This window comes from Scleropages formosus, chromosome 15 (assembly GCF_900964775.1).
Source record: "Scleropages formosus chromosome 15, fSclFor1.1, whole genome shotgun sequence".
NCBI classification, from domain to species: domain Eukaryota; kingdom Metazoa; phylum Chordata; class Actinopteri; order Osteoglossiformes; family Osteoglossidae; genus Scleropages; species Scleropages formosus.
In genome coordinates, this window is record NC_041820.1 from 27,580,670 (window position 1) to 27,604,067 (window position 23,398).

At 42.1% G+C, this 23,398-nt stretch overlaps 1 protein-coding gene across 1 annotated transcript; it reads left to right on the forward strand.

The window, feature by feature from the left end:
- Nucleotides 1-9,049: 9,049 nt before the first annotated feature.
- Nucleotides 9,050-21,350, forward strand: vsx2 (visual system homeobox 2). Its single transcript, XM_029258671.1, has 5 exons — nt 9,050-9,756; nt 10,615-10,699; nt 12,442-12,565; nt 17,730-17,910; nt 20,168-21,350. The coding sequence occupies exons 1-5, from the start codon at nt 9,309-9,311 to the stop codon at nt 20,479-20,481; spliced, it is 1,152 nt and encodes a 383-aa protein (XP_029114504.1). The 5' UTR covers nt 9,050-9,308; the 3' UTR covers nt 20,482-21,350.
- Nucleotides 21,351-23,398: the final 2,048 nt, after the last annotated feature.

The window sequence follows — 23,398 nt, forward strand, 5'->3', positions numbered from 1 at the left end:
CCGAATTACTGCCCCTGACCCACCCACCATTGCTGAAGCGGCTGCTGCCCTGCTTCCTGCATGGACCTAACATGGCCCTCTCCGCCTCCCCCTGGCCCCTGGAAAATGGCAAAAGTATGTGGGATGGCCGGGGGGGGAGTTCATGCCCCTGACCCACACTGCACCCCCTCTAATCATTGGAAATACTCAGCCACTACTGCAGTGTGTAAATCTCACAGTTGAATTACCTTGGCCCTGACTGAATACCCTTCTGAAATGCAACTGGTCCTTTCATTTTTTCAGTGGAAAAGTTCTCCATGCTTCATTCTTAATCAAGCTCCATTCCTCAAGACTGGATGGCATTAAAACATGCTGACAGTTTATCAGAAATGTTTGTCTTGTATTGGCCCAGGTGTTTCTGTGAGAACAGTAGCCACTCGAAGAATGTCAGGTAGTTCCAGTTATTGCTTTATTTTTTCCCCTTCTCTTTTTTTCCTTTCAGTAGGTCCATATTTAGGCAGTCACAATTTGTTGACTATCTCCTCATTAATACTGACCATGCTGGTTTGTTCCATACTCGATGACGGAAGTAGGTTAATATTGGAATAATTTTGCTTGTACTGTTGAATCCATTTTGACTGATAAACTACGTGTGTTTTACCTGTAGATATCAGTGGCAGTGTTTAAACCAAATAGGTTTGTTCTTTTCGCAAAACTATTGCACATATTTAATTTGCTTGTACTATAAGTCTGACTGACTTATACATATTAATGTTGTCCCATGTCCCTGACCTTGTCTATTGACTGGCACCTACTTGTTGATATTAATTCCTGTAGATAAGCTAACGACATCCTAACTGTCTGATGGCTGGGTTTTCTGGTGTTTTTTTTCCAGCCACAGTGGGGTGACTAGGATTCTTCTGTGACTGATTATCAGTGACGGTTGACAAGTTCACAAGTGGCTGTGCTTCACAGGTAGTATTTGTACAGGGGGCGCTCAAACAATTGCGGGAACGCAGTCTTGAGACGTCTATAGCTGTCCGTGGCAGACAGACACTGACGCTCCAGGGCCCTTCCGAAACGTGTCCCTAACTCTAGGAGTCATTCCCCACGAAGGGGTTGTCTCCATATGACCCCCTACCAGCTGTCCTCCCCAAGAGAAAAAAACAACCACCAACGACACGTTGGCCTGACCCTGCTGCCCTGACAAACGTCAATCTGATGTGCCCTTAGGCCCTTAATTAGCTGTCAATTAGTGCAAATGAATCAACTCCTCGCCTAATTAAGCAATGCCGCCGGGCAGCTCCCAAACACACCATTGTAGGAGTGCCATGAGAAAACTGGAGCTAGCAAACTCAGTTTGTGTCAGGAGTGCATCCCACCCCTGGCAGTGCTCTGGGAAAGCTGCTCGCTCCAGGCCGTTGCCTCTGGGGACGCATAGAGCACTGTTCAGCTAAGTGGGGCTTCTCCGGAGATTGGAACCCCCCACTGAGCTGCAGCACAAGGCCAGCGCGAATGTGTCCATGTAACTGAAAATCCATACTTGAAAATTGCCCCTCTGTTGCAGTATTCTTTCTGTGAGACAGGAGGAAACTACAGAACATCCGCACAATGTCAGCACAACAGTGTGTAAAAGTGCCAGTGACAGATTGCATCATTGCCATGTCATTTCAGTTACGCGCAGCAAGGTAAATAAGGGAAATGATTTTTGACAGGTTAACTTAGCTTTCTTTGTGCATAAACATTAGCACAGGTAAAAGTAATCAGGGTAAGTTTATGCTTGCAGCCTAAGTATTGATGAAGTGATACAGTGCACTGCTGTTTTATGGCTTTTAATGTTTCCAAAAGCATCCTCAAATCACCTCGCGCTCAAGAGCTACATTAATTGGAGTGCTGTTGAAGGGTGAATTGCTTGTTAAATGTGGCTCGTAAATCCTTGGTACAGCACAAGATGGTTTTGAGGAGAGCAGGAAGGTGAAAAGATTTTGGTTGCGTTCAACAATTTACATAAGGGTAAAGACCAAAGTCAGCATGGCGCAGATGTGTACGCCAGACGGATATTTTCCCTCACGCTGCTTCAGGAACTTCTTGGCCTCACTTTTAGTTTCAACTATTGCAATTTATTTTCCACTCTGCTGAAAAAAGTCTGATTCATTTGAGTGAAAAATATATACATCAAAGTAACAAATGCAACAAACATGTCATGGCATATTTATCATATTTAATATGTAATATTTAATATAATGCAGAGGCATTGGGAAGCAAAGACGGGCGATCCTTCATTTCGATTGCAGGCGGGGTATGAAAAATACAACCCATCACAAAGCTCATTACATCATGACCTTCTTCAGAAGCAAAAGGTCCTTGAATATTTATAACGACTGGAGTCAGCTAATCATCGCAGCGTTTAGATAGATGGCACAGCACTCCCATCAAAACAAGTGCAGGATTCATCAGTATTTATGGCTCAGGGGTTGTTTGGCTGTCTAGGTTTCTCAAAGTGCTATCGGGGTGATGTGTCCTTCGTAGTCAAGGGGCTGTTGTATGTGCAGAGGTCAAAGGTTGAGACTACTTCGTTGGACCTTCTCCCTGCTTTGCTTCACGGTCCCTCCCTAGGCTGTTGTCCAATCGAGAAACTTCTTCCCATTGAACCAGTTATCTCAGCGTGCGGCTTGTCTCTGTGATGGTGTTCAACTTCCATCCGCAACTTTTCAGTGCCGAGTTCAACGGAAACACCCCCCCCCAGCAGGCGAAAGACCCTCTGCTTTTGAGAATGGAGGACTGTCTTTGCTGCTGCTGCACTGGACACATTGGCACTGGGACCAAATCGTCCACATGCAAATGAAGAGGCAGAGTGGACCACTGGAGTGGGAGTAAAACAAACAAACACGTTCTTGCAACAGCTGTTTGTCCTTTAATCTGTGGCCGTCAGATCTTCTGGTCTTTGATGGCCTACCCAATCTACACGACCGACTGAACTAAATCTTCCCTTAATCTACAACCTTATTAGTCCGTCCCTTTTATACATGCAAATCGGGGCACAGCGGTTTTCATATGCAGGTGGATTACTCAGGGCTGGTGTGTGTGTGTGTGTGGGGGGGGGGTGGCTTCTGCTAACAATAAACAACAAAGCAACTGCAGATTATAGCAGAAGTGGTGGTAGAGCAGGGGCCAGGGACCCTCCGCGAAATTGACAGGCCCCCGTGACTGGGGTTTAATCTGTGCTGGGAGCGGGCGGAGCCACACGTGAATGGATGGTTTTGTCTCTTCTGCCTGATGTGTCATTAGCATATCAGGATAACATTGATTTCTTCATTACCCGTAATGAAATTTCCACTTAATGGCTTCTAATTAGTTTCAACTAGTGATCAGGTAATTGCTCCGGTGAATTATTATTCCTCACCCCCCCCCCCTTCTGTTTTCTCCCCCTTTAATCACCCACTCAAATTTAACCGTTTAGTGCAAAAAATTATATCTGGACGCTCCTGAGACAAGTGGAATTTCCACTGTGGTTTGTACTGGAGTGTTTTATTGTTTATTTTTGCTTTCATTTCTATTTCAGACCCCAGGTAGAGAAAGGAAATGTGTTATTTTGATCCATATCTTATTTTCAGATCCCATATTTTCACAGTAACTTAATTTACCATACCTGTGGCTGTGTAGCCCATAATGACAGAATGAAATAATATAATCGATTACAATGTGAAAACCCATGAAGGTAGTAGTACAGAGTACATTTACTAGGTTATCTAGCACAAGTTCCAAAAATATGTCATTACTAAATCGGTCAGTTTTGCACACATCACTACATTTAAAGAGAGCGGTAGTTGGTTAGAATTTAAAATGTAGTATCTATATATTGTTTTTGTTTTTCAGAAGTCGGTATCATATGCATAACCATACCATAGTATTACTTTCCAGCACAGTTTCTTAACGTTTTCCATGCCACGGACCCCTTGGCCTTAAAGAATCTGATGAAGGACCCCCTCTGGGAAAAATGTCCATAAATAAATTCGCTTACATGCGCGTACAATTATACCTTAGACAGTAATAGTAATAGGAGAGTAATATTTCATTTTTAACTTTTAAACGGTGTTATTTTGAAAGCATCTCCCTGCCTTGAACCAGAGAGTTGTATATCCATGTAACGTTTGAACACCTGTCTTGCTCATGTACGTTTTACAGTAATATTTCTGCAGATGTATATGAAACACACTGCTACTGTATCCATGGAGACGGGCAGTACGAGCGTTTGCACGCGGTTCTAATTGAAAGCTATGATATAAAAAGCGGGACAGGCAGGATGCTGAAGAAGCGCACAGCTTTCGTGTTTCTAAATCTGATTAACCCCCGCAGTCGAGACGGGATTACGCTGCATCGCCCCCATTATTAATACCCGCGATATATATATATATATTTTTTTTTTTTTTTTGGGCTGCCCGTCAATGTGACTCCGCTCATACTAGGGCCGCGTTATAGCGGCGCTTACGGCGTCCAAATAATGCATCGAAAATGCGCCTCCTCGGCTTTTTTTTTTTTTTTGTCACAAGCCTCCGCGGGGAATTCCACGTGCCACGCGCAGGTAGCCGCGGTGCGCGCCCCACGTGCCGCGTGCCGCGTGCGCGCAGTTCCACCCCTTGACCCGCGCCGTGCCTTGCCGTGCCGCGCCGCCTCGCCCCGCCCTGCCGCGCGCCATAAATCACCGCATTTATTTATTCATCGCCACATGGCACTTTGATAAGATCGGCGTTATCTCCGCCTCCGTCGAAGCTTTCTGCTTATTTCCATAAATTATCTCACCGTAATTATATGTCCAGATGTCCAAAGTGTGCCACAATTTACCTCCGAACGAAAGAAACGCCAGTAAAATTTAATAACGTCTGATTAGATGGGATTAAAAATCCTTGTATAAAAAACACAAAACGAAATTAGGGTATATTTGTCCTGCCCAAACAAATGGGGTTGTAATCCTGCCAAATCTAATGCCCTCTTTTACTAATAAAGACTGCACAAGAGAAGAGTCTCCGAAAGGGGGAAGACGGTCGGTGTAAGTGGCTCGAACACGAGCGATGGGCGGAATCGCGTGGCTTTGTTCACCCCACGTGCCCATCGTACTACTCATATCATATGCACCCCTTGAAACACACATGATGATGTGTAACCATTATAACACCAGGTCGTCGGCGGTCCACCGGCAGACTTCCGAGCTGCGCGAGACGGTGGCGCAGCGGGTAGCGCAGGTGTCTCTCAGCGCCCGGATGCTGCAGTTGGACATGGATTCGATCCCCGCTCAAGCTGTATGCATTTAGCGCCGGGTGCTCTGGTTTCCTCCCTTCCTCGCGGTGTAAATGGATGAAGGAATGTAGGCAGTGTAGTAGTGTATCTAGTACTGTAAGTCCACATACATAGTTAAAGTTGTCAATTATTAATCATTGCAGTCACTTCAGAAGAAAGCATCTGCCAAATGAGTAAATATTCGTGCACATTATTATTATAATACTCGCGCTCTGCGCTCTTTGAAACACACACTGCCACTGCACACCTTTAAAACACTCCTGAACGCTCTTGTTTAAATGACACGTGTGGGGTTTTCACTATCAGGGCGTGTTTTGCTCCTCAACTTCAAGGCGCAGTGGAACAGATGACTCTGTCAAAGGTGCCAATTCATACTCACCGCTACTGCAGATTTCCCAGGGTTTGGGGACTTTAGGGACGGCAGCAGGGCGCCGCTTTCACTTAATATTTATTTGAAACACTTGCGACACCTATGATGAGATCTCGAGCGGTGAAGTGCCTGATTCTGGGACTGGGTGGTCGGAGGAAAGGGGTCAACGAATGAGCTGCTGACCGCTCCACTGTGGACGGTCATCCCGAGTAGGAGAAATCACTCACTGTACTGTATTTACACCTTGGGCCCGGAAACCAACCGCAATGAGAAACCCGGCAAATGGGGAAAAAAATAATAATAATAATCAGGGAGCAAATGACGACGGTGAAAAAAAGATTCATTTGCTAATCGCTGATTAAAAAACATCTTCTTTATAACTTTATGTGAGGGTGACACGTTTACCGCACCAACGACGACTGAAATAAAAATCAATAAACTGAAAAAGTGCATGTATTTAATGCACTAACCGATTATTCGCGTCTCGGAGTGGGGATGTCCTGCACGCGCTGCCCGTGGGGCACCAGAGCGCATGCGCACACGGCGCGTAAATCCTGTCAAAATACAGGGTTTTACAAGGGGGAAAAAAAGTGACACACAAAATACAAATATTAGAGACCCTGCAGCAACAGATGTATGATGTACTGAGCCCAGACTGACTCTACAAACAAAACAAAGACTAAAATGTTTAGTATGCAACGCGAATTAGAATATGCAAATGAAGTACTAATGAATTAGACTTTGGGGATTAATGTTTATGAGCGGCTTTTACCTAATTAATTAGTTATTCCGATTTGATTGGTAATTATCGCTTGAAATACTGCCTCCAATCTGACCTTTGATGTGTTAATAGACCTTTTTCAAACAGCTCTTACATTGTGTTGGGACGCTTTGAGGAGCTGTCAGCATTAACTCAGTTCTTGACCTATTATTACTGTGATAATAACAGAAGGCAACATAAGATGCGAAACGAGACCTTCATAATTTGCCAGTTCGAAAACGGGAAAAAAACACATAATCCAATGCCTTCGTAAACATTTCAGTATAGTTTGCATCACAAACTTCCAGTACTGTTAAAATTCAAACCCAAATTATTAGGTAACATCTTCCTACTTTATGATAATGACCTTTAATGCAGAAAGTTTTTGAAACAAGCATTGGCAACTAAAAATATTCTGATAGAAACCGTGTCCAAAATATTTTATCCTCATGACACTACCGCTAGGCTACAATTCCATATTTATTTAACTGAAATAACCACAACTATGTACATAAGTATAAAACATCAATCTGTATAAATTTTTAAACATTTGGGAGCTTCACATTACGTCTCCGTTCAAGCATTATTAAGAAAATGATAATTTGATATTCAAATAAAGCCGTGTCCTCTTCTAAGTTGTTCCAAATTAAGATGATTTGCTACGAAATAAAGACTTTATCCCGCAGATGAGATCTTGTCGGAGCTGATGAGATGGGATTATGGTGCACATAAAATCGAGGAGACGGATGGAGACTCAGAGAACGCAGTGAAAGTAAGACTGCACTTCTTATTGATTTTTACTCCACACCTCTTTTTCCATTCATATTTCCAAGCAGTCCGCCTAGAAAACCTTCTTCAAGACCCACCAGTTCTTTACTCACACGAAAATACAATAATTTCACATCACGAAAGAGAAATTTGATTTAAAACACACACACACACACACACACACACACACACACACACACACACACACACACACACACACAAGTGCACCAGAGATATTGAATATTTCTCTGCCAGTACAAACTGTGAATTATACATGAAGTGTGATGTGGTGAACTGAACTGAATGCTTGTGTTTCGAACCGTGTATTTAAATGAACCAAATGAAATTTATCTAAATAAGACTTTAACTGCAGTAATCTGAGTCTTCCATTAAAATATTAAAAATAAACAGAATGTCTTTATCCAAAAAATAAGCGACTTTTGATATATGAAAAACATAGCAGCAAAGCTTTTACGGTATAATTGCTTGGGATTGCGCCGTGGATTAGAATAGAAAATGGAAAAAACCCATTAGAATGACAAGTACAAATAAGGATAACCACAGGAGTGATTCCATAATTACGTAACCTGCGTGTTCGAAATATGTTCGATCAAATACAGCAAAATACATTCTTAAATAATGACTCCCATGATCTTGGCTCGCCAATTGTAATGCCATCATAGACCTGTTATAATGTTGGCGGATTTTGCAAAACTGTTGTTTTTCATCGCTGTATTATAATTTGCAGAGCCAAATTATCCCAGCTGCTTAAATGAAGGGCCCTTCCTTCGCGGTCCAGCGTGGATGGATGCAGGACTTCTCTGGAACTTCACACACTTGATGATCATCGGACACGGAGCCTTGATCAGATGACGCCGATTATGAATTATTCACATTTGTACAGTTATTGACAATTACAGGCCGATTCCACAACGCGCACACCCCATTGTGCGGATGTTCTCGTTTCTGTTTTATTTCCAGTGTGTTCCAGGAGGATTTAGGCTATTTTTCAATATTTTTCATCAATACTCCGTCAGCCTTCAGTAAGCAAAACGCAGCTTTTATCTTTAATTATTTGGAGGCAGAAACAAGAGTGTCGCTCCAGCTCTGGATATTCCACAGAGTTTTAATTATCTGCTAATTTTTCCACTTGACGGGGTCTGCCAGAAATTCACCGGCGTTTCACAGGGTCCCTCGACCGTTCGCAGTGCGCAATTTTATATTTTCAGCCAGGAAGCATTAATACATATACATAGATATTCCGCACGGGTAAAATTTCTCGAAAAAAACATCAATAATATTTTAGTTCTGTATGTTCGAGTTATAAGAGCAACGTGTATATCACGACCTAAAATAACGAGTTTTTAAAATCGATAATTTCTAGTGCTTTTTAAAACAGAATTTCTACTTTTTATGGCTGTCATTCATGAAAAGCGCATTATTATTATTATTATTATTATTATTATTATTATTGTTGTTGTTATTATTATTGTTGTTGTGCTGTTATATTCATTTCATTTTATTGTTACCTTCCCGTAGCGCATTCTGGCTTTATGAAATTATTACAAAGAGGACATTGCTGCTGCTGCTGCTGGTCGCCCGATCATGCCACGGAGTGAAGTCCTGAGCCTGATGACCGAAAGGGGACTTTTTGGTTCAGTCCGTCATCATCTGCATCATCTGCATCATCTGCATCATCTGCATCCTCCGGTCCATTCATTCATTCCTGTCCCTGTCTCTGCTCGGACACCTTTTCTACATCAACTTAAGTTCACATAAGCGAGAGCCGTCCACGGACCCGAAGCCGGCTCCGGCCCGGGACACACGGAGCTGCCTGCATTTCATTTCCTTCTTTCAATAGCGTGTGTAACGCGTGTGTAACGCGTGTGTAACGTGTGTGTGCTGCGACGCGTGCGCCGTCCGTCCGTCCCCGCGCGGACCCGTTTCCTCTGGAATTTCTCCTCGCCTCCTGGCCGCTGATTGGCTGCCCGCTCTGACCCGCGCCGGGACGGACCTGTTGGATAAAAAGGGAATTTCTAGGGGATCATGAGCATTTCGTAGCGGAGGGTGGGTGCACTGGGGACCAGTGTGTGTGTGGGGCGAAGAAGGACTAGGAGCTCAGTCGACACACACACCATGACAGGTAAAGAAGGGGCCCTGCTGTCGGAGAGTGTCAGCAAAGCGAAGACAGTGTCCCCCCCGGAGGACACGGTCACGGGGGGCAACAGCCGACAGCCGTCCAAGAACGGCGGCTCACACCCTCCGCGGTGCACCGGATTCGGCATCCAGGAGATCCTGGGCTTGAATAAAGAGCCCCCCGCGGCCCCCCGCAGCGCGCTCGAGTCCTTGCCGCCCGGGGCGCACCTGCTGGCCGCCAGGTCCGTGCTCAGCCCCGCTGGCGTGGGAGTCGGCGTGGGGGTCGGGGTGGGCGTGGGGGTCGGGATGGGATTAATCGGCCCTGGAGGAATCCCCTCGTTCTACAGCCAACCCGCCTTTCTGGAGGTGCTGGACGCGCAGAAGGTTCACCTGCAGCCGCTGGACAGAGCAGCCGGAGCGCGGGAGGCCGGACAGACCCCTAGCTCAGGTACACACACACACACACACACACACACACACACACACGCGGTGTCTCCCTCTCTCTGTCTGTCACACACACACACACACACACACACACACACACACACACACACACGCAGAAAGGGACCGTGATTTCCAAAGGGTTTCACGGGGGGGGGAGGGGGGGAATGCTTTTCGTTCTTTATTTTCAATGGTCAAACATTTTTTTCTGTTTTTTATTTTTATTTTTTGCAAAATAAACACTATATGGCAAAATGATCAATTTTTCATTATAAAATACCACAGTATTTATATGGCATTTATGAGTAATATAAATAAGTATATATTAAATTACTATTTTAGGACATTGTGTATTTTACGGTATACAAAACAAGACAAAAATAGCAACTTAAATTTTTTGTTTATTTTATTACACTTGGTTTATATGAAAAATAGAGTAAAAATGACAAAAGAGTAGAACAGAGTTAGTATGACGACGTGTGATTGTGCTATAATGAACGTGGGCTGGTTATGCTGTCAATACGAAGCTCAAGAGTTCATCATTACCTAAGAAACACACCCAGCTAACTTTTCGAGGTTTTATATTCACTACAGTTAAAATTAAAACGGTGCTAAGCCATAGTTTGTTTGGTATTTATATCCTGAAATTTAATTAAGAAAAATTAGAAAATTGTTAGAAATGTAAATATTAGGCTTACTATGTTTTTCCTTTTTAAAATGCTTTTTATACAACTCTGCGATTTAAAATATATATATTTATACTGTATATATTATACTGTACTTTTAACAAAGCAGTAGGGTTTTGTTTTTTTTTTTTTTATTTTCGTACCACTACAGTTATAACTCCTGTTTTCATCTCGCACAGATTCTGAAGATGTGTCTTCGAGTGAAAGAAAGTTATCAAAGTCTTCATTGAGCCAGAGCAAGAAAAGGAAGAAGAGGCGACACCGGTAAACACTCGTCGTTCACACACGACCTCATGTCTCCTGACAGTTTCACAGTTAAATATCGGGGATTTTATGGTGCAACGTATGAAAGTAATACTGACATCACGTTATTAAATTTTTTTAGTTAGTTACTTTAGTTAGGGTTTAATTTTTTAATTTCACTGAGTAAAATGTTTATTAAAAAACGAATAAAAAAGAAGACATAACCAATATAAAATGCAACACTGGGATAAAACATTAATTCGAATATGAATTTACAGGCAAAAATATAAACTGTACAAACTGCGATCAACGTGCTTTTCCTTAAATAAATTGTTTCAGTTCACCTTTATACATCTAATATCTCTTCAGTGCTGATATGTGGGAGATGCTTTTAAAATATCATTTTTAAATATAGATATTTTAACACTTTAAAATGATTACATTTTATCTCTATTTCTAATTATGTGCTCAGTGTACATGTTTCACAACAAGATGCTTTGACAATTTACAATAATGCTCATATCAATTCGATTTTAGTGTGATAAAAAAACAATATATTTAAACGCAAATCGTATTTCTTTAATATCATAATCAATATAAAGTGTTTTATATTCTATAGAAGAGCTCGTTTTAGTCAGGGAAGCACAGATCTGATAATAGGTGAAATAAAAAAGTAAAGGGAAGGGGACTTTTTGACCCTCTGTGTGCTTTCGCCCCATTCCACCTGTCGAACCCAGGTCCCCCGTAGCTCATCACGTCGAGGGTTTATCACCAAGGAAACCAGGAGTTCTGCGCCCCAAATCTTCCGTAATTCGTTCGGTGGTTGCATTAAATGAGATTGATATCCCTGGGATTATGCACAAAAATACATCAGAACAGGGCCACGTTTGATTAATCCGGTCTATCCCTCTATTTTATTTGGTCATTCGTTTAAAAAAAAAAAGCGTCCAAGTTAAAATATAAAATGATGATAGCAGGAAAAAATGTTGGGAGAAATTCTTTCTAGGAGTTTTTCGCTTACTTGCCTTCACCAAAGTGGAAATAAATTCCGTCTTTCTGATCTGTGAGCTCTTCAAGTGTGGCGCTGCCTGGGGGTGTTACATACTCAAAGGAAGGTGTGTGTGCGTGTGTGTGTGTGTGTGTGTGTGTGAGAAGCCTTTTGGCCTTTTTGTGAGGGAAACTCGTCCAGGTTTATTCACATCATTTCCCAGCTGTACACCATGAAGCTAAACGTTTGTGGATTTTCTATCATTATATCATATCGACGTACATCTCAGAGAAATACAATCTGTACATTTACGTTAGGAGAAAGAGACACATAATTATCATTTAAAAATCCCACAGTGAAACGCAGCAGCAATAAAACACAAGAGCATCGTTTGGACCTTTTTTTCCCCACAAGGAAGACAAATACATTACAATATTACAAAATGAGATTTATTTGGCATATGGAGCAGTTTTTTCATTATTGAAAATTAATTTTTGTTTCTCGCCTTTTACGTTTTCGCTATGAAGAAATGTAGCGGGCCATTTCACGATATTTTTTAAATTCTCTTTTAGGATTTCACCTTTTAAATTTTAAATTTTTTCCATGCTCATATTTAAATTTTCATGAAATAATCATGTTTTCTTGTTTTAAATGACACATTTTTACAAGAGTAAATCGGGTCGAAATAGGTGCGAAGACTCACCCCTCTGGCTTGTATTTCTGAGCAAAGCACATGATGTCATGTTCATTCTTGACGGGTCCTGCTTTCCTCCAGAACCATCTTCACCTCGTACCAGCTGGAGGAGCTGGAGAAGGCCTTCAACGAGGCTCACTACCCGGACGTGTACGCTCGGGAGATGCTGGCCATGAAGACGGAGCTGCCGGAGGACAGGATACAGGTATCTGTCCCTCCCTTTACCGAGTGTGGAGCTCCATCGCGGACTGTGTGTAGTTCTGGAAACGAAAACCAGTGACTGCGGTGTGTGTTCGTGTGTGTTCGTGTGTGTTCGAGTGTGTTTGTGTGTATGCGTCCGGGGGTTGAGTGAGGAGAGGAAAAAATGGACATTTAAATTCGCCTTTGAAACTGGCCTTCGAATTTTCCCTTTAAAATGTACAGTTTATGTCGCATGCAAGTGTGTGTGTGTGTGTGTGTGTGTGTGTGTGTGTGTGTGAAGAATCCAACTGGCATTATAGAACGAACGAATGAATGAATATGTATCCAGTTTACTGCAAATTCAAAACTAAGAAGCAAAAGGCAAACCCATAAAAGGAGGAAAACAGTCCTCCACTGCTGTGTTCTTCTTTCAAACTTGTGCACAAGTGGCAGCGCTGTAGCAAAGAGGGCTCTGCGTTCATTTCTATCCTGCCTGTATCCTAAGTTCTGGGGTGAGACATCATCAGTGTGCACGAGGTGCAGTAACGGAAGAGTGATCGCGAGTGGGTCGGCACTGCATACACACAACATCTTCAAACACACCGAAACACTTACATTGAGTTAAAATGACATTTCCATTGCAGAATTGCTCACACAAGTGGTCATAGCTGTGTGGCAGCAGAGGAGTACACGCCACAGTGTGCTGATCCCTTCTCCATGAGCATCTCCATGGGCCTCTGCATGGTCATCTCCATAGGCATCTCCATGGCTATTTCCAAAGGCATCTCCATGGCTATTTCCCTGGGCATCTCCATGGCTATCTCCATCTCCATGGGCATCTCCATGCAATGGTTTCTGCATTTGTCAGTATACCTTAAGCTGCAGTCTTATATTAACAACCCGTTTTGGGTGGGAGCAAATCTGTCTGGTCATTGTTGTCTTTTTAAAGTGAAACTATATGTTCGGACTGCTGCAGTTTATTTGGCAACAGTGAAGCATCCGGTAAAAATAGTCATTCTTGGTTAGCAGCACCGCTAACTCGCATTCGAAACAGAAACACCAACGTTAGACGCAGCAGCAGTCACGTGCAGCATGCGCGCGCGCGCGCACACACCCTGACATATCTATTTATGTGTATGTGCATAAAATGTACATATATCTACACCAAGCAAGTTTAAAAAAAAAAAAAAAACTAGAAAACTTCGAGATGTACCAGAAATATGTAGAGAACTGGCACACAAATATCAGAAGAACTGAGGAAAAAATAGTTGGTGCGTTACTGAAAAATCTTGCAAACTGTTTCCTTGAACAAATCTTATATTTATGTCTAGCAATGTTTAGTGTATCCAATACATTAAGAGTATAGTTATATAGAGTAATTTTATTTTTTAATTCAGAAAAACGACCAAGAAGTTAAAATTACAGTCCTTCTAATTTATAGATTTATATATGGGCCTAAATACACAATAATTAAAGCTAAAATTAATGTAAGCATAAAGGTTAAAATAAATATTATAGAAGATATAAATAATATACATATATATAACTGATGCGAAATAATTTATAGTAAGGATTTTTTTATCTTTGAAATTATGTAAGAATGCAGTATTAAAAGGCGATAATGCGGAATTATAAACAGCTCACTGTCTGTTTCTGAAGGCAGCAGCATTTTTGCACTGATTTCCGCGAACGTCCAGTTAGACACCAGTTCGCGCTGCTGACGCATCACGTGTGTAGCGCGCGGTGCGAGGTGGTAGCGTGTGCGGTGTGTGTGCGGTGTGTGTGCGATGTGTGTTGCTTCGCGTCCTCCTGGTGGCCCCAACCGCACGAGCCGGTCGCTCAGCCGCCCCCTCGCGCGCGTCGCGTGTCACCTTCCGCAGTGGAGCTGCGCTGCGAGGGGGGCGCGAGGCGACGCTGCTGCGACCCGGTCCGTCCATCTGTCGCGCCGCGCGGCGCTTCAATTCCGCTTTCCGTGCGGCTCTGCGTGCTAAAGTAAAATAAAATAAAAGAAAAAACAAACAAATAAATAAATAAATAGACGCCGATTCGACCCGCACAAAATTAACACCCAATTTTCTCATCGAGTGTAATTAGTTAAATGAGATGAGCCCGCCGGGGTCCCCGGGGAAAGGCCGTCTCGGGACTGGGCTGGGGGTGGGCTGGGGGTGGGCTGGGGGTGGGCCGGGCCGCGCTGGGCTGGGCTGGGCCGGGCTGGGCCGGGCTGGGCTGCGGAGGGGGTACAAAATGAAATAACTACATTGAATTAATTAGCATGGGTCAATGGCGCAGCTCCCCCGGGCCCCGCTAGTTTAATTTCCCGTGATATTTGCGCGCCTGTCGACCATCGATTGGGCTTGAAATTAACTTATTTTTCAATCAGCCTTCGCCTGCCCCAGAGGTCGCCCCTCTCCGCGCTTCCCCTCGCTTTGCTGCAGAAGCAATTTTTCATCAGGAACCCATCTCTTGTGCAAGATAGGCTATCATCAGAATTACCGGCAAAGAAGGCTTCAAAATGGTTTTGATAATTTTTAATTTAATGTCTGACACGGACACTAATCTGACACACATACCCAGACACACTTGCTGCAGAGCTCCCCCTCCCCTCATTTACCATGCGCTGTATCCCACCGTAAGCATCCCAAGAAGAGCAGTGGCTAAACATCATGCTGGTGGTGTGAAAATCAATTTGGACTTCTGGGGATCTCTGACAGATAGCCCAAGGCTCCAGCAGCCTGTGGGAGGCAGGGAGGGAGGGAGTCAAACAGCATGCAGTGGCGAGGTTAAACATCTCGATACGCCACTGGCCATCAATCCACTGTACAACCAGATTGGTAGTGTGTGTGTGTGTGTGTGTGTGTGTGTGTGTGTGTGTGTGTGTGTGTGTGTGCACACCGCATTTTAAGGTGTGGTAGCAAAAGGCAAACATTATTCCATAACGTCATGTACATTAAGATTATGTTATAGCCATATTTTGTGACCTGCACCCTCTACCTGCTGAAGCAAGCACATAAATGCATAAATCAATCAATAAGTAAAATGATAGAATTAACAGTTTATTACATCCATTAACTGCATAATGGTGTTCATTTGCTCCTTGAAATTACTCCATTAGTGATTGTGATGGGGTCAGATTAGTTCCTAGGTAAAAAGTGTCACCTCAGTTAAAATACCAAAATAAATGGTATTTTTATGCTTTAGAAAAATAATACCAAGACATTTTTATAATATTTCCTACAAAAGTCTTATTTCTAGCTTTACTTTTAATGTGACATTTTGATTAATTAATTATCAATAACTGCCTGACAAGCACAGTGTTGAAGAGGTTTGGGGTCTATTCTGGATTTATAGGGAATGTGGCAAGGTACATCAAGGATGGAAACATTCTCATAATTGGCCTCATGGATGTTTATGATATAAAGAAATGAAATTAGCCGGAAGTTCTTGGGTCTTGGCTCCGTTGTGGTGGAACGACCCCCCCCCCCCCCCCCACTCAGAACTGCTGAATCTCTGTCCACATTTAAAAAGGATCTTAAAACTCACCTCTTCCACACTCACTTCACCCATCATCTCTTAAGTTCATGTAAGGTGTAAATGATCATGATCATGCGCGGCTCAATCCTTTACAGAGCCACTCCTGCAATGTAACGTAAAAGTTTATATTTATCTCAAAATAAAAAACTATTAGGAAGCTGATTAGGAATCGTCAATATTCTGGTAAAGTTTTATGATGTAGTATGTATGTTGAACATCGGTGCATGTGGTGAAGGAAACTGACTGTACTTAAGAGTCATACATCTGCAGCTATATCTTTTTCTCCTAATGTAATGCACATATTGTATTTTCTCTGAGATGCACGTCGCTTTGTAGAAAAGCGTCTGCCAAATGAATAAATGTAAATGTGAATGTAAAATTCATAAGATGTTTGCAAAGCACACAGATGATGTGATGATGCTGTGTAGCACTACTAATGAATGTCTGATCCCATCTCCTGCTGTAGTGTCCATGAGCAAGGTACTTACCATGATTTTCTGCCTTAAAAATAATCTTGCTGAGTAAATGCATGAAACTTTTCACAAATCTAAACATTTTAAGTTTTGGGTAAAAGCATCAGGTAAGTAAATTAAATTTATTTCACTGTTGATATTACATTTACTCATTTAGCTGATGCTTTTTCTCCCCAAAGCAACTTCCAACTGTTTACCCATTTATACAGGTGCGTAATTTTATTGGAGCAATTTAGGGTAAGTACCTTGCTCTACGGTACTATAGGTGAAGGTGGGAGTTGAACCGGTGATCTTTGGGTCCAAAGGAAGTAGCTGTAAGCACTACTCTACCATATTATACTTACTTCAGTCAAGGTTTGTGATTGGTTGAGATTGTCGCTGTGAAAGCATGTAAGAAGTGGATATAGTTATAAATATAGAGTTGGTTTTGCTATGGAAGAAACAGTGACTGTGCTTTGATGCACAAGAGACACAGTAGGAAGTGAATAAAAAAAATCCATTGTGGACACAAAATGACGACAATATGGCAAAAATGCAGTTGTAACGGTATATAATATTTTCATAAGAGTTCATAAGCTGTAACTGAACTCCGTCATGAGGGGAGAATGTATTTTTATGTCATTGTAGTAAGAAGTTGAGTGTTTCTTAATGCTAGACATGTCAGACCTTCTTGTGAGTCTTTGTTCTTTGTGTTTGTGTCTATCTATCTATCTATCTATCTATCTATCTATCTATCTATCTATCTATCTATCTATCTATCTAACCCTTCACGCATCACAGTGTTTTTCGGTAACTGGTATATTCCTGGAACTTTGCTGGTTAGCTGGAACTCTGGAGTTGTTAAGAGGTGCTGTCACCTGTCTGTTACATGATGGGTTTTTAAATGTCGGCACGAGTCCAGCTGCGTGATGCTGGTTCTTCCGGATGCAGGTTCAGTGCCGACATGAACGGGTCTGAGCTCATGTGACTAATGACAGCGATCGCTGTCGTTGTGCTGTTCTTCGTGTGCGTTACAACGTCTGACACCGGTTTGATTAATATTCATTCTGGCGCAGCTTCACGTGGCTTGTGCTCGGTGATGGTTTTACTGGTGTTTTTTCTGGATACCATTGCTAGAGTCAGTGCTCCTGCAGACTTCTCTCGACGGTGCCGATGAGTGATGGGCCGCACGGTCTCTTTGAGCAGGTCTGGTTCCAGAATCGCCGGGCCAAGTGGAGGAAGCGGGAGAAGTGCTGGGGCCGCAGCAGCGTGATGGCCGAGTACGGACTGTACGGCGCTATGGTCCGCCACTCGATACCCTTGCCCGAGTCCATCCTCAAGTCTGCCAAGGACGGCATTATGGAGTCCTGTGCCCCCTGGCTCCTCGGTACGTCACTGCACTATTTGGCCTCGTCCATTCTCACCTCTGTTTCTATCCATCCCTCCTGTGTCCACCGTACTCCATGTTTTGCGCACTTGACAAGCTATGTAAGGCTCCTGAGAAATATTTTTCTTCCCTGGGAGAAAAATAAGACATAGTTCACAGCTGCATTCCACTGCAAATCTCAGCACTGATATCTGAAATCATAAAAAAATTGTTTTACTTAATTATAGGATTCTGTGACTGGCTTGTGTGGAAACCTAAACAACAGCTGAGTTTGTGGCATGCGGTGTGTAGCGTAGCCATTGTGGTGATCGCGCTCCTTGTCACACCGCTCATCTACGCTAATGCATTTAGATTACGGGTTTTGTCTCTGGCATCAGTCCATTGATTGTCGTAAATCAATGTGATGTCTCAGATTAAAATTTTTTCCAGTGATGCCATCCCGCACGCACCGGCCCCACATCTATTATTCAGCCAGTGTAGTCTTGATTCAATTGGACTGGTTGGCTCCCCTCTTGCACAGCCGACCCCCATACTTGGGCACATCATGACAGAGGCGCCTTGCATTTACATTTTTTCATTTAGCAGATGCATTTCTCCAAGTGACATAAAGTAATTATCATCTATTATTTCACCTGATACCTTTGTCCAGGGACACTTATAGTGCTAAATATACTAAAACTACATACAATAAATATTCTGTTTATACAGCAGCACAATGTTACACACAAGGTCACACACTAGAGATGCCTGAAACACATCTTCCGTATCATGAACTGTGGGCATAAACTGCGGCCCTGTTAAGAAACCCATAAGAACATGGGGAAAAAACACTTTTTCCCAGCTTTGTAAACTATTAAAGTTAGGGGTTAGAGACAGGCACCCGAAATTCAAACAACAATTCCATTCACTCATTAATACGACAGATAAATGAAATGTAAAGCTGCAAGTGTCAATTTCATTTAACGGGCGATAAAACCACAGGACATCAGATATTTTAAAAACAATCACAGTATATCGCATACAAAACATGACATATATACAAAACATATAACACATATAAATCATGAGCAAGCCTGCAGCACGAAATCTGTTAGAGTCTCACCATCAAAACACACAAATACCATTCAAACAACGCTGGGTTTTAACACAGCTCTGAACACGCAGTGCCTGCACCTGTGAGGCACCAGTGCTACCTGCTGTGCCACCACATGGCTCTTTTCCATACTTTTACCTATAGATGTGTGGGGCAGGTGATAGCATAGTGATTAGAACTTCTGCCTTTGGCCATAAAGGTCACAGGATTGTCTCTCACCTCCAGCTGTGGTACCTTTAAGCACTTACCCTAAATTGCTCTAGTTAAAAATTACCCATCTGAATAAATGGGTAAATAATTGTAAGTTGCTTTGGAGAGAAGTATCATTTAAACGCCACAAGTCAACCTGATTCAGAATTTCAGAGCTACAAAATGCAGATGTAAATACTGCACTTTTTTGCTCTGAACACTTCCAAAGAAAGAAGTAATTGAGGGTATAATGACACAAAATTCAGTAGATAATGAAGTATTAAAGAGCTTTAAATTTGCTTTTTAAATATATTGGTTCATGTTATGTCAAGGACAGTTTTATTAGAGGGAATTAGCAATTTGGCTGTATTTGATATATTTTCCATCTGTCCATATAACGATAATAACTAATATTACTGCAATCATTGTTTATCATGCAGTGGAAGCTGCCTGTGGTGAATTATTAAGGACACACATCTAAGAAAATTTTGGCCTTGGGTAGTTATGCCCTGAGCACTTCCGGGAACTAGCATTGATAATAAAACATCAGGATACACACGGTTAAGCCGCTTGTCCCAAGCCGGGTCGCGGCAAGCCGGATCCTAACCCGGCAACACAGGGCGCAAGGCCGGAGGGGGAGGGGACACACCCCGGACGGGACGCCAGTCCGTCACAAGGCACCCCAAGCGGGACTCGAACCCCAGACCCACCGGAGAGCAGGCACAGGCCAAACCTGCTGCGCCACCGCACGCCCCCGACATCGACATATACGCTGTAATTATCAGTGGCATCACATCCTCATTCCTGCACTTTCATTTGGACTTTCAACGTAGAAAGAAATCTGTGATTCTTACCCTAATGCTTCCTATACTGCAGCTTAATCCAGACTCTTTCTTTGCTTACTACTTTCAGTTCAAGATGGCTTTCCAATGACAGGACGCATGTCTAAATCCGAGTACCCACAATTCTTTGCAGGGATGCACAAAAAGTCCTTGGAGAGCGCAGCAGCCCAAACTGCTGGGAAGCCAGAAACTGTCCCACCACCTGTCAGCCAAAAAGCAGATGAGCGGGAGCCTGAGGACAAGAGGGCAGAGTGCAAATCGCCCATTTCCAAAGAGGAACTGAGAGAGAACAGCATCGCAGCGCTCAGGGCGAAAGCACAGGAGCACAACGCCAAGGTGCTGGGGACGGTTTCTTGCGACACGCCCGGGCGCAGGATGGAGACAGAGTCACCCGAGGACAAGCCCAGAGATCTGTCAAATCCCGCTGAGGAGGAAAAGAGTCAATAAGATTGTCACCTTTTAAAGACAAAGGACTTTCTCATTTTAAAATCTTGCCGTGTCTTTGCGTTGTTCTCAATCTCACCTGTTTCCAAGCGTACCTGGAATTTACTTTCCGCACCGGGCATTGCCTGGTTATATTTCTGTTTCAGACCCGTTTCCATAACGACGTAAATGTGTTTCTCACGCCTCGTCTTTCTTCGTTCTTCTTCTTGTTCGGTCAGTCATTTTGCAGCAGTTAGCCTTCTTTTCGGGGAGAACGCCTGGAAATAGTTAGCGCTCCAGCAGTCATTTCACTCAAGCGGGAAAAGAATCACTGTTCTGCAGTTTAGGATAGAAAATGTGGCCATACTCTTAATTTTTTACCATACAGCACATCAACACTTGTTTACTATGGCTAGTATACAATTATGTCGAAGTGGAGATATAGAACATAAACTATGTTGTTTAACCATTACGCCAAGTGTTCATCTCTTTCGGTGAACCAGGCCGGCAGCTACTGTATGTATTCCCTACATCGCACTCGAAACAGTGACACTCTTCCCTTGTTTCGTAGTTTTACTTTCTGCGTCCCATTCATCGTGTCCTTGGAAACATATCTAGAGAAGTCGCTGTTCTGAAGGGGGCAAAAGAAAAATATTCAGTTCTGACAAATACTGTATGTAGAGGGGCAAAACAAAAAACTATATGTATAATCAAGTGTGTAAAGAACATTTTCATATACTGAGAAATATGTGAGCAATGGGGAAATGCTGAAATACAGCTTTCACATAAATGCTGACAACGGTTTCTGTAAAAGTATGTGACCGAACTCAGATAAGGTCTCATTCTCCAGAATAAACAGGCTCTGAATTTCCCACAGTCTGATGAACATTAAAATTCTCTCCACATCATTGAAAAGCTCAGTAAACCATCGTATTCTTTTCGCTCCTTTCAGGAAAGATGTTAGTTAAAAAGCTGTTCTAGAATGTAGCTCTTCTGTAAATAATGTATATAAGTAAAAAACTGCTTAACTGCTGAAATGTTTAAAAACATTGAAATACACTTTAATGTAGTTTAAATTAAAAATGTGCTCTTGTTTTATCTTTCTGTATAAATAAAAATAAACATCAGTTGATATTTAGACTATATTTTTCATGCCCTTTTTTCTTTTTTCAGATTTCTCAAGGTGATGGGAATCAAACCACAGAAATGTATCTATGCTAACAATATGCTTATTTCTGTTTTCAAGTTTTAGGGAAGTTTGAAAATAGCTCACATAGCCTGCACAGTCCAAACACAAAAAGATAAATTAATCAGTTGCATTATTGGTAATAAAGTAACTCAAACCATGTAGAATAAATACAGTACAGCCTGCATATGCATTGAACATTTTTATTAGAAATCTATGATAATTGTATAGATACAGCTGTACTATTTAACAAAAAAAAAAACGTGGCAGATTGTCCAGAAATGTGGATGAAATGCTTTGCATTTAATAAGATTAGAGTGTAAATAAAAGGTTGTTATGATGATTATGATTATGATCAGGGCTCTTCCATCTGGGTCCTGTTACTGTTAAATAAAGGTTGCCTTTTCAAGTGCAGCTGTATACTTTACGAAATTACTTTGAATTAAGGTATAGAAAGAAATGACTTATTTAATAAGTGAATCCACTACACAACTAGACAGAAGAGTTTGTTAGTATGTTTTTTAAACTCTGTTTTCCTGTTCCTTTTCAGGTGCCTTGACCGATTCCCCAAACTACTTTAATTTTTTTTCTCAAATAGAGAAAATTCAACCAATTAGGCCGCTCTGCTTGGAACACAACACTTATTTTGTTTGAGGGACATCGAAATAAATTTGCTAATTTGTCCTGTCATTTGAAGAGGACAACAAACATTTTTGTGATTTGTGTAAAATTTGTTTTTTTTGGGTCAAAGTAACTTTTCAATTGCTATTGTAATACACACACACACACGCACACACATTAAGATGGATGATGTGACATCTACATAATGATTAATATTGATTCTGACTTTTCCTTAGCAATAAATGTCAAGTTTAAAAACCAGAAATGGGGCCAAAATATTTTTATACACAGAAGTCATTCTACCAAGTTTAAAAATGTACCTGGTGTCTCCACGTCAAGAAAACTAAAATTTAGTTTAGTTAGTTAGTTAGTTCATTAAGAATTAATAATTCATTCATTACTGAAAACCTATTCAAAAACATGGACGACTATCTCCACACCTTGGGAACCCCACCCTTCAATGGGACTGGTTGTCGCAAATTTTCAGAGTGTTTTTGACAATTAAAATTTTAAATATTTGAAGACATGAAAAAAAGGGTTTCTGATTTTTACCCCAATCTTCAAGCTTTCCTCTAATGTTGGAATGAGTCTTCTACAATTGACAGTTTTTACAAAATTGACTCATGAGAGTAAAAATATGACATCCATCCCCAGTTGTTGCTAATTCTTAGATGTTTGCACCCTTTGGAAATACTGGAAATATTAGTGAGATGGATGGATGGATGGATGGATGAATGAATGAATGAATATTATCAGGGTTGCCTGAAGAGTTTTGAGACTGAAGGTTGGCACAATGCTGCAGCAAGTCACAATGTTACCTCACAGCATCTTGGGTGTGTGGGTGTATGTTTGAAACCAGCTTAGTGTGTGTGCCTATACAGGTGTAAACAGTACATTCTAGTCTTCTCTGCTTAGGTTTACCCTGATCAGAACACATGCAGCTCAGGTCAGTTGGACACGCTGACTTGCCTGTAGTAAGTGTGTGCGTGTGTGTGTGTGTGTGTTTGGCTACCCTGTGATGGACTGCTGTACTGTCCAGGGTGTAATGCCCACCAACCTTGTCTCTTGTGATTGCAGGATAGGCTTCAGATGTCCGCAACCCTGACCAGGACAAGTGGTTAATGAAAGTGATGA

What these genes read in the sequence shown, in the direction of transcription:
- vsx2 (XM_029258671.1), top strand. Translation starts at nt 9,309, where the DNA reads ATGACAGGTAAAGAAGGGGCCCTGCTGTCGGAGAGTGTCAGCAAAGCG. An exon ending in TGCCGGAGGACAGGATACAG is followed by an intron (nt 12,566 to 17,729) that starts GTATCTGTCCCT and finishes CTCTTTGAGCAG; the next exon opens with GTCTGGTTCCAGAATCGCCG. An exon ending in CTGTGCCCCCTGGCTCCTCG is followed by an intron (nt 17,911 to 20,167) that starts GTACGTCACTGC and finishes AATTCTTTGCAG; the next exon opens with GGATGCACAAAAAGTCCTTG.